Genomic DNA, 11,970 nt, shown 5'->3' with positions numbered 1-11,970 from the left:
TGTTATGGTAGAAATTACCAATACTTTATTTCATACTTTTATTATTCGATTACTCAATTAATCGTCAGAATAATCAATAAAATACTCAATTACTAAAATATTTGTTTACAACAACGCTAAAGTTAATGTTTTATGAGCTATTTCAAAAGTCTCCTGATTCTTAAGTCACATTCCAAAGGCTGCACTGTTGCCTAGCAACCCAAGCTGAGCTCCAGCACATTTGGTCAGCTGGTTTTACCACTGTATCCACTGTACAAAGTGGTTTCTTGTTAACTTGCCATCCAGGAACCACTTGGTGCATTATTGTTGGTTGTGCAGGAGGCTCTACTAATGCTTTTCAAAGACGTACGGTTGTATAATTGCGCATCTGTTTGTAGCCATTTTCACGTGCGAGTGCAAACGTTGAGTTGTGGACGTGGCCAGCAGCAGCTCATTTGAATTTAAGTGGCAACAGGTTCATTCTCTAAAGGTTAAAATGTAATAAATATATTCTGCCCGTAGATCTTTGCTGGCCTGTTTAAGGAAGCATAGTGGGTCACTTTTAAAAGATTCCAGTCAGATAAGTTAAATAAATCCTTATTTTTGATCATAATGCCTGTAATACGTGACCTGCTGATGGTTTTTATTTTAAAGCGTTTGTGGCTTTCTCTCTCTCTCTCTCCTCAAACGTTGCAGAAATCTGAAGCGCCGCGTTCGTCTTTAATAACTCATCATCGCTGTCATCGAACGACGCTTTTTAAATTGCACCTACGCTTACTTTCCCCATATAGGAGTAAATAGCTGTGATTGACGAAAGACAAAAATACATTCAGATGAAGCATCAGGAGAACCTGATTACTCCCTTTCATCAGAAACGGTGGAAATTGCCTACGAAATCCTCCACTGTGGGGCTCATTTGAGGCTTTTCAGAGGAAAAAAATAAATTATGATGATGATTTATTATCTTTTAAGCTTCCCTCAGCTGCAGAGAGGAGGTTTTGTTTGACTTGTCAATAACCACACAAAACCTGACACTTTCTTTTCAAGAAAGGGAAATTGTTACATTTAGCGTTTCAGCTAAATATCTTAAAGAATATACTTTTAAAAATATAATTTCTTCCTGTTTTTTTTTTTTTTTTTTTGGGAGACAAAAATGACTCACTCACTTATAGCAGCTATCCTCAAAACTGCTTTATCCATTTCATGCTCAGCAGCTCTCTCTCTTGTCAGCTTATTGATTTCTTAATTGGTCTCCTGCAGCAGCGTTTCAATAAGACGCGTTCAGTCGTGCCTGGATTCGCTGACTGCTCGCCGTCTCCTCAGCTGACAGCTGGGAAATGATCATAATTACACTCTTCTGTGTTTACAAAATATCCTGCGATTCACTCAATATGTTTATTTAGCAGCGCAGGAATAAAGGTCCACCTGCACCAAGGTGGAAGATTAAAACTATTTTACTGCTTTATACTTCATGGTGACTGATTGGTTTTTAATCAATAACCTGATTATTAATTATGTCGCAAAATAAGCAAAACATGATGTGCAAACTTTGGGCCAAAATTAGTTTCTTAAACATTTTTGAAGTAAACTTTTTGAGCTCTTTTATTTTATCTGCTCAATAATAAACAAAAGAAATCCGAGAATTTTATTGGAATTAAATAAATTGTATTGTAGATCCACAGTTTCTAAATATTTTAGATTGATTGTTTTCTTGGGTATTGTAAAAAAAGTTATCCTTTTTTTTAAATTGCAAGACAAAAACATAAATTTTTCATGATTAAATTCATAAATCTGCAATAATAAAACATCATTCTCTAATATTGTAATGTCTGAAAATAAAATAAATTGAAAAACATCTCACAATTTACAAATGTATGACGGAACATTTGTATTTTTATTAGAAATTTCAAACTTTTTAATGTCTTTATTTTTGATAAATTTCATTTTTTTTTTCTAAAAAAGAAAAAAAAAGAAAAAAACAAGGTAGGACTTTTTGTTATGTAATATCTACGTTTTTTTTTCTTGCAACTATTTGAGATCAATCCAGAAATTTCTGAGGGTTTTTCTTATTCTTACCAATAATTGTGTCTTTTATACACAAAGGTCCTAATATTCCATAGTTGGTTGTTTTTAATAAAAACCTTAAAATCGTTTTATTGTAGCAGCAAACATGACTTGAAGATTGTAATAGTATAAATACAAAATAATGACACAAAGGTTAAATTTCTTTTTGCCACTCTTCAAAATAGGAAATGGAAGAAAGCATGGCAGATGCACTGCAAAAACACAAAATCTCACCAGATGTTTTTCTCTAGTTTCTATTTTAAATACCTCAGTACACATGAGATAAGACAAAAAAGTAACTTATCAGCAAGAAATAAGAGCTTGTTTTAAGTAAATAGTTGCTTAAAACTATTAATCTTACCAAAATACTGAAGAGTTTGTTTTTGCAGTGTGTTGATATTTATGAGGAGCTGTCTGTAAAGACGCGCCCTCATGTAGTCGCGGTAATAATTGTATAAATGCATTTCTTGGCACCGGCTTGGCTGTTTCTGACCTCTTTTATGAGAGGCTTGTTGTACTTTTTCAGTTTGTCTCCATCTCATTTTGCTTGTTAGGTCCTCAGTAACTGCGGGTGGCTTTGCCACGCAGCTCTGGGATCTGTGGCTCCGGCTGTGTTTACTCAGGGACGGTTGGGGCAGCGGAGCCGTAAATTGACGTGAGTGGTTGGAGGGTCAGGGCTCACAAAGCCGACGGAGCTCGTCGTGAAAAATTGGTTTTTGCAGATGAGCCCTAATTTCCAGATTCATTTGTAAGCTGAACATTCACAAAATGCTTTGTTTGTCCTAAAGCCAATATCTTACTCACAGCTGCAGCTAAGGATCATTTTAGTTATTGATTAATCTGCCGATCAATTGAATGATCGGCTGAAAAATGTATACATTCTGGGACAGAACCAGTGATTATTTTAGTAGCAATTATTCTTTCAATTATTCTGATGATTGATTTGGATAAAAACATTTATACATTCTGTGCTGCAACTAGTAATATTTTTAGTAATCGATTATTCTGACATCAATAAGCGGGAGAAATTTATTTATCGATTACTAAATTTGTTGACTGTTCATCACGATTAATCGGATCAATCGTTTCAGTCCTAATTCAAAGCTGATTTCAGTCTCTGCTTTACTCAGGAGTCGTCTAAAACAGGGTTATTCTAGATATATCTTAGTCTGAATAAAACATGCAACTTCTAATCTGATATTTATTAAAGTTGTCTCTGCTTGAATGATTATTTATGAATCTGATTTTTCTCTCCAGTGCTGGCTGACCTTCTGGAGAAAGTCGTGGTCCATTTATCCAGCTCTGCCTCCGGAAGCTTCTTCTCTCCGGCTCAGTACAAAGGTCAGAGGAACCGACTCGGTTTCTTTTTCTTGTTGTCAAATGAAAACCACTGAAGGCCTTTTGGTGCCATTTGTTACGTAACCAGTAAAGTAAAAGCTTTTGCGTGATTTTTCCCGCGATCTTAAAGATTGAAAATATACACAATCTAACACCAAACTATGCGGAAGATGCATGTTTTTCATGCTTGTTAGTGTTATGCAGTGTTTGTAATGTTTTTTAGAAAGGGAGCATTCAAAGATCTGAGCAGTAATAAAATGTAGCTTTGCATGTTACAAACCTCCATCTACAAACCATTATGGGGATGACAAAGTAGTGAATAACTGTGAAATGGATTGAAAATGGTTTTTAAGTATTTTTTTACACATTCAAGTCTGAAAAGTGCGGCTCACATGGCTGAACGATTATGGTTAATCGATCATTGAAATAATTGGCACTGTTGCAGTAATCAGTTCAACTAAAGGTAAATGCATGTATGATTTTCTGTAGATCTTATTGGGACGTTATTCCTTTAAGTCTGGAAATGTTCTTCAAGTGATGGAAGGCCGACTTGGTAACTGTCTTTATGTGGCTCTGAAGGTTCAGGTCAAAGTTCATCTCTACATCCAGATTCCAGACTTGCTCTCCAGTTTCAAGCTGCGATAACTGAAGCTGTTTGCTGCCTCTAATGATTCTTGTTCCTTTTTTTATGTCTAAAAACAGTTTTGTTATATTCGCTGGACAAAGTTGTGGCTCCTCCACACATTAATTTGTTCTGCTCAGAAGTTTCTGAATGGATTCATCATCACCTGGTGACACGTAGAGCTGCGCATCGTCTGCAGAACGAGATAATAACTTACCTCGTTATAATCTGAGATCATATAGATATGAAATAAGAGGGACCCAAGACGCATCCCTGAGGAACCCCACATGTGTTTGTAATGAGGCAAAATCAGGAAACATGAGAGAAGTACAAATACTTTTTAATGGTCAACTTGACATCAGGAGTTTTTCCTCTGCTGAAAAAGAAAAACTTCCCTGCAGTAACATTGAAGTAACCTAAAAGTCGGGAGCTGATATGTTTTTCAGTGTCATCTGAACGACGTGTCCCTGCGGATTCACAGACATGGAGGGAAAAAATCCTTCACACTTTTGAGAGCGTTTTCCTTCCGCAGGTCAAAATATGTTCGGTTTCACAAGTCTAACAAGCGAACTGTGTCAGCAGGTTGGCGTGTTTGCAGCCGGAGGGCTAAACAAGCTCCTCCGACTGATGCTCGACAGAAAGACATGAGGCTAATTAGTGAATACCCAGAAAATGTAATGTTTCCTGAAGGTAAAGCGCTAATTGCTTAGGTATTCGTCCTAATTAAAATGAATTTCACAACATGTAGTAAAAGCTTGCTGCAGTGTCCCGTCAGCTGGGAAACATTTATCACTTTTCTGGAACGACATTATGTGTTAGAAATATTCAAAATAATATTAAACTAAAATAAACAGTAGTGTCAAGTTGGTAATTAAACTTTTCAAGCTTTTTGTAAAACTGTTGGATATCATAAGATGGTTTTAATTAGAAATTTCCTTTTGATAATTACTGAGTGTTATATGTTATATGTGTGCACGTTGTCCTACTGATTGTTTTCTTAGTTTTAAAAACTTGTTTGAAATAAATGTAAAAAATGAAATTAAATAATTTTGTAAAACTGCACACAAAGTCATATTTTCATCATGTTCATTCGTTTATAAATGTCGCAGTTTCAAGATGAATATTTGCCGTACGTTATGGAAGAAATGTTTACAGGTACATTATAAGTAATTATATTTTTAAATTCACTCATTTCAAAAATGAAACTTGTTTATTTTCTAGACCCATTACACACAGAGGGGAATATTTTAAACTTTTATTTCTTGTAATTTTGATGGTTTGGGCTTAAAGAAGGTGAAATTCCAAGATTTTGTCTCGGAAAATACAATATTGCAGAAAAATAAAAATAAAAAAAACTTACGGTGTTGCATTTTAATGAGCTTATTAATTTAAAACACAAAAGTCATTGCTAAAGAAGCTGAATAGTCAGAGTTCTGTATCAAAACACACATTTATAGAAAGTTAAGTGGAAGGAAAAAGTGTTATTTGAAAACATTGGAACTTGAATGAATCAACGATGATGCAAATATATTCCTAATAAGATCAAATATAATCAAGCTGTACGGAAAAAAACAGAAATGTGAAGTTTTTATATTTTCTCATAACAAAAAGGGAATTTCATTATATAGATTAAAGAGGGAAATATTTTAAGCCTCTATTTTTCATTTAGTTCACAGACAATGAAAATCCAAAATTTTGTGCGTCTGTGAAAACGTAAAGGCATATGCCTAGAAAGTTAAGTGGAAGGAAGAAGTTTTGCAGAAAAAGATTTGAATTTTAGTGAATTAATGGTGGTAGAACTATTTAAATGGGTGTTATTCCTAATTAGACTAAATATAACTATGCTATACAGCTAGATTGTAATTAGCAGCTAACAGTTGCAAAACAAGAAAAATCAACCACATTGTTGCCACGGTAACGGTCTGAAAGTAACAGACCAGACGGAATAACTGTTCACAAAGCGCAATGCCTTTAACTTAAAAAAAAAATCATGAACAAAATCTACAAATCTGAACTAATCCAGTATTTTAATTATTTAAAAAAAATGAACTATTAATTCTTCTCTGCGCTTTGAGTTTTCTTGGTCCGACTGCAGGGGGAAAATCCACACAGTTTCCTCCAGCTCGGTCGTCTTCAAGTTAATTTTAGGGGAGTTTATTGTCGTGCCTAATGCGTGAACACATTTTCCTCCAAGCCCTTAAATTCTGCAGGATTCATTATTTTGAATATTACTTTCTTAATTCATCTGAAGAGCACAGAGGAAGTCTGGGGACGTCCCGAAGCTGCAGGTTGCTGATATTACTCTGCAGTGAACAACTAGAAATGTTTGTCGCAGCTAATAGAAGAGATGGATTCCCTGCAACACCTTTTATGGTGGCGCCTTTAAACTAAAGTTTAATATCTGTTATTTGGGTTACTACAAACGGTAAACTGGACTCTGGGGGCAACGCGCTGAGCGGGGATGGAAACGACGAGAGGATTTATCTGCATTAGACCGTAATTGTCATCAGTGTGAGATTCTCATTAATGTGTGAGGAAGAAAATAAAACATTCTCCAAATTAAAACCAGATTTGATGGCGAGTGATTAATGCTTTGCTTCCTGATGGAAACAGCGTCGGATGGTCGCTTTGAGATGTAAATTCCAGCCAACATTTTATCTTTTTATCGCTGTTTTTCCTCTGAAAAATTGGATTTGAGGTTTGCGCTGCTGTTGCCGTCGTCTGGATGATTGTTTTCCATATTAATTGCTAAAATCTCCTCATCATCCGACTATAAACTGTCTGCAGATGATTCATTTGCGCTGATATTATTATATTTCCCAAAAGCCAGGATGTGGTTGTAACTTTTTCCCCCGTTTATTGTCTGATTATTGAAGTTGCCAGACCATTAAACCTGAATTTCCAAAATCTAATATGTTTCAATGATTATTCCTCTGAATAGTAACAGTTTTGTTTTTACACTCAGACTCTGCAGGAGAGTTTAGTGCTTGTTGTGTTGCTCTGTTAGAAACTATTATACCTGGAAAAAAGTCGTCTTGTGATAAAAACGATTCATGTGGAGGAGAAATTAGTAATTTAATCTTTTCTCCTCGGCTCTGAACACGGGAACCTGCTGTGAAATTACCCGATGCTACGCTACGTCGCTAACATCACAGCTAAGGCCGTTCAAGGTGCTTCACATTATGAAAACAGGAAATTACAAAGCTATAAAAAACCGTCATGAATTAATGAAAAGTTTAATTTCTGTTATTTGGGTTAATACAAACTAAATTATGGTTCAAAATCAACTAACAGGCTTTAAGGAACTCAGTGTTTCGGCTGTTTTGTAGTTTTCTGGGAGTTTGTTCCAAATTTGTGGTGCATAGAAGCTGAATGCTGCTTCTCCATGTTTGGTTCTGGTTCTGGGGATGCAGAACCAGAACCAGCAGACCTGAGAGGTTCTGGAAGGTTGATACAGTAGCAGATCTTTCAGCTGTTCAGTGATTTATAAACTAACAACCGTGTCTTCAAGTCCACTGTCTCTCAGTGTGGGGGCTTTAGACCTGGCGCTCTATTTGGTCAGAACCTGAGCAGCAGCGTTCTGGATCAGCTGGGCAATTGATTTTTACTTTTCTTTTTTTTGTGAGGACATTGTTGCAGTAATCAATGAAACTGAAGATAAATGCATGTATAAGCATCTCTAATGCTGAGACAGTTGTCCTTTAATCCTGGTTCGTCAGCTGACAGAAGGCCGACCTTGTAACCGTCTTTATGTGACTCTGAAGGTTCAGGTCTGATCTCTGTTTTCCAGCTGAAGCTGAACACTGACTGCATCGCTCCTCTTCAGGTACAAAGATAATAACTTCAGTTTTGTTTCTGTTCAGCTGGAGAAAGTTTTGTCACATCCACACATTTATCTGTCCAGTGATTGGCTGGCTCAGGGTCACCTGGTGACATCATCATGTGGAGCTGGGTATCATCTGCATAGTCAACTCTGTCGTTCATCACGGTCAAAATGCTCCCTGCTGCGAGGAAAAGTTTTCTCCTGAATATTCCTGTTGTGCTCGGTGTGACTCTCATTTGTATTTTAATTGTTTTGTTGTTGCAGCAGCGGAGAAAAACGTGAAAAATGTTGATTTATCGTCTGTGGAGCAGCTGGGAATCCAAACATGCTTCAGGTACGTGAAATAAGATGTTTAATTATTGTAAAGAAACTGCTGGATCTTACTGAGTATTGAGCAGGGCTGAAGAGATTAATCGGGACTAATAAATTAATCAAATAATCATCAAAATGTCGCTGCATGGTTGACTTTTTCCTTCCACTCAACTTTCTTTGAGCATGATATAACTTTTTGATAGTATCCTAATTTTCATAATCTGTAAACAATATTCAGCAGATTCATAAGAAACATTTATGCTGTTAAAAATACTTTACTGCATTTTTCTAAATGTTTTGCTAAACAAATTTCATCCTCTTCCAGTTTTTGTCACGTTTATAGTTCTTAAACTGTCGATTTGAATAATAAGGGAGCAGTTTTTTTTTCTTGTAGCCTTTTCCTGACACCCATCTCATATTATTGAATGTTTTTCCCATTTTGAAGAGAAATTACTGTTGATTTAGTCACACCGGTTGGAGATTCAAATGATTTAACTACAGGAAAAAATTCAACAAAATGTGTTTATTTTTCAGAACGTAGCAGGATTCATTGTGCTCTAAATGTATCATCGTTAATTAAACTGTGGAGTGGTTTCCAGGAGTCCTGGGTGTTGCTCTGCCAGTTGACTTTTATACGATCTGGCATCAGGGATTATGGAGGCTGAAATGAAATAAAAGCTCTGAAAACTGTTGAGACTTTCGCAGTAATTCAGTTTGATCTCTAGTCTTTCGGAACAGTGGGGAAATAAAACTGCGATTCTGATGAATTTCACTAGCGGCGTGGATGTGGCGTTTGTGTTGCCAGGTATGGCTGCTACCTCCAGCTGCTACAGGAAGACGCAGAGAGCGACTTGGAGCTGCTGCTGAAACACATGAAGAGCTTCCTGTCCACACAGAGAGTGAAGACTTCTTCGGCTCTTGGTATCCTTTAAAGCTGCCTGTGTACAAATTAACAATGTTCTAGGCTTTTCTGGAAAGAAAATGTCTCTGTTGCCAGTTTGTTTAACTGCTTCGTTGAACAGGTTAGCATGGATCTGTGGTCTAAACAAAACATGTTTCATTTTTTTACACAAAATCATTCTTGGATAATGAGATTTGAGCCGTTTTAGGGCATCTTGGACCTTAAAATCCAAATAAGCTGCTGCTGGCCACGCCCCCAACTCAACGTTTACACCAGTGGTTCTTAACCTTTTTGAGGTACCGAACCCATCAGATTCATATGTGGATTCACTGAACCTTCTGTAGTGATAAATAAAATATGATTTTTTTTTTTCTTCCAAATTCAAGACATAGGGTCAAATCCATGATCACTGTCTTCCTAAAAGGTAGAGTCTCTGAGATCAGTTCTTCAAACTATATTCAGTGTTTTCAGCAAAGTTGAGCCGACTGTCCAGGAACGACCCAAGGTATTTAAAATTTACCACAGTTTCAACAGGTTGGCCATCGAGAGAAACTGGAACCACTTTAAGGTCTTTAGGTCATTTAATTATCTCTACATTCTTAAGAGAATGAAAAATCAATAATAAATAAAGACTTTGCGGTATTCTGATTTAGTAATGTAATTATATTAGTTGTGTTACCACCCCACGCCACTAGAGGCAGTAGCAACCTCGAAAAGATGCGACTGAGAAGATTTAGAAGTTACTGAAAGCTACAGAATTTGGTAAAAACTGAGTTTTGCTGAAGTAAATAAAGACACAAGTTCAAATCCATGCTGAGAGTGGAGCTCCTTCAATCAGGGCTCCTCCACAGCTCTGATTGGCTAAGCAATGTAACGTGATCCTCTGATTGGCTAAGCAATGTAACGTGATCCTCTGATTGGCTAAGCAATGTAACGTGATCCTCTGATTGGCTAAGCAATGTAACGTGATCCTCTGATTGGCTAAGCAATGTAACGTGATCCTCTGATTGGCTAAGCAATGTAACATGATCCTCTGATTGGCTAAGCAATGTAACGTGATCTTCTGATTGGCTAAGCAATGTAACGTGATCCTCTGCAGCAAGTGATGGCAAAGCGGGGCGTCATCACGACTTTACACAAGTGTGTCTTTACCTCCGCGGCAGAGGCTCCGCCGAACCCCTGAGACCGACTCACTGAACCCCTGGGGTTCGATCGAACTCAGGTTAAGGAACCACTGGTTTACACTCACACATGAAAATGGCTGCAAACAGATAGAGAAGTACACAATCATACATCTTTGAAAAGCAGAAGTGGAGCCTCCTGCATAACCAACAAGAATGCAACAAAACACTTTGTGCAGCCCGTACAGCGGTAAAACCAGCTGACCAAATGTGCTGGAGCTCAGTTTGGGTTGCTAGGTAACGGGGCTTGCCTTTGCTGTGGTTGCTAGGTAACGGTGAAGCCTTTGGAATGTGACCCAATAATTGGGATATTTTTGAAACGGCTCATAAAACATTAACTGATTACAGAAAAAAACTGCTTTGTTGGGTTTTTTTAGCGGTTGGACTGTTTTTAAAACCAGCTGAGACCCAAATCGACGTACAAAAACTAAATTAAAACCTGAATTTAGCATTTTAGATCCCCTTAAATAGTTTCTTCCTTTTATTTTTTAGCCATTCTGATGTTTTGAGACTTTTGACTCCTGAAAAATTAGGCTCATGGTTGATTCAATAAATTCGGCCCACATCATCACACCTCCACCACTGTGCTGGATGGTTGCTGAAATATCTCTACTCGTCTGTTTAAAGAACATCAGTCCCAAAGTCTTCAGGTTCATTTAGATGTATCTCTATGAACATCATCTGTGCTCCTTTATTCAACAAGAAGAGATTTTCACCTCCAACCCGTCCAAACAGACCATCCCCGTTTAGTCTTTTCTTGCCGTTGGAGAATATGAACACCCTTGAACTAGACCGTCTATTAACCACGTTAACCTTGAAATCTCCATATTAAACGACGACGTCTCAAACAGAAACCAGAGTCTGATGTTCCTGTGGTGCTGACAGCGCCACCGACCCCCCGGTTGACAGAGATACGGTCTGATCAACACTTTATCTTCCTCCATCTTCCTCCAGGAGCTCAGCCTCCTTTTTGTCCCACATGACGCCCGGTAGCCACAGCTCTCCTCTAGTCTCCTTTACAAAATGGACAAAAGAAAACAGATAAAGATCCTGACAAGCTGACAGGAACCAGAGTTTATATTAGTTTCATTTTTATTTTGTTGTGACGTTTTATTTGCCTAGTTAGTTTTTAGTGTGTTTGTTAGTTTTTATTAGTTTAATATTGTTTAGTTTTTTCATACTTTGGTTAATTTTTAGGTTAAAGTATTATGTTTGCATTGATTAGGTAGTAAATACTCAATATTAGATAACTGACTGTCGTAATTTGCTGATAAACTGATTGTTTTAGGGGAAAAATAAATTTCGCATCAGTTTGAAAGGCTATAATTAGATTTATAGACACGAAAATAACTTTATAATTTCAGAATGTTTTAGTTTTATAAACACAATATTGTTAAAGTTAAAATGTTTCCCTAATTACAGTTTTTATTGATTCCTGTTAAGGAAAATGTTTTTCAGTTTTCATTAGTTTTAGTTGACCACAATAACTTAACTGGTTATATTTACTCAGTTACATTTATTTAAAAAAATAATTACTTTTAGGAGTATTTTTCTATAAGAAAATAAAAAACGTTTCTTTTGTAATTATGTTATTTATGTTAATCATTTTCAGCTTGATTTGTAAAACACAAACGTTTCCACATAACTTGATATTTTGGTCTGTTTGATGCAGTTTTTAAATATTTTTAAACATTAATTGATCAGTTACTCGGTACTTGAGTGACTCTTTTACTTTTATTTCTTGGACTTT

The 11,970-nt window shown here is 36.6% G+C and overlaps 1 protein-coding gene and 1 long non-coding RNA gene across 7 annotated transcripts in view; one reads left to right on the top strand and one right to left on the bottom strand.

Moving 5' to 3' along the window:
- The window catches only part of tbc1d32 (TBC1 domain family, member 32), an 81,118-nt gene that overhangs the window by 46,165 nt on the left and 22,983 nt on the right, over positions 1-11,970 (top strand). For all 5 annotated transcript variants that reach the window (XM_081602332.1, XM_081602329.1, XM_081602331.1 and 2 more), the window contains 3 exons: positions 3,301-3,384; positions 8,091-8,160; positions 8,944-9,059. In XM_081602332.1, the coding sequence (XP_081458458.1) occupies positions 3,301-3,384; positions 8,091-8,160; positions 8,944-9,059 (270 nt within the window). The remainder of the gene's footprint in view (positions 1-3,300; positions 3,385-8,090; positions 8,161-8,943; positions 9,060-11,970) is intronic.
- Positions 4,327-11,970, bottom strand: part of LOC145549699 (uncharacterized) — a 159,095-nt gene continuing 151,451 nt past the window's right edge. For both annotated transcript variants that reach the window (XR_014085545.1, XR_014085546.1), the window contains one exon: positions 4,327-11,234. This is a non-coding gene — a long non-coding RNA (uncharacterized LOC145549699). The remainder of the gene's footprint in view (positions 11,235-11,970) is intronic.

This window comes from Poecilia reticulata, chromosome 21 (genome assembly GCF_904066995.2).
Source record: "Poecilia reticulata chromosome 21, P_reticulata-male-v2, whole genome shotgun sequence".
Taxonomy (NCBI): Eukaryota; Metazoa; Chordata; class Actinopteri; order Cyprinodontiformes; family Poeciliidae; genus Poecilia; species Poecilia reticulata.
Note: the sequence above shows the minus strand (reverse complement) of the source record. Positions and strands in the feature narration are given on the sequence as shown.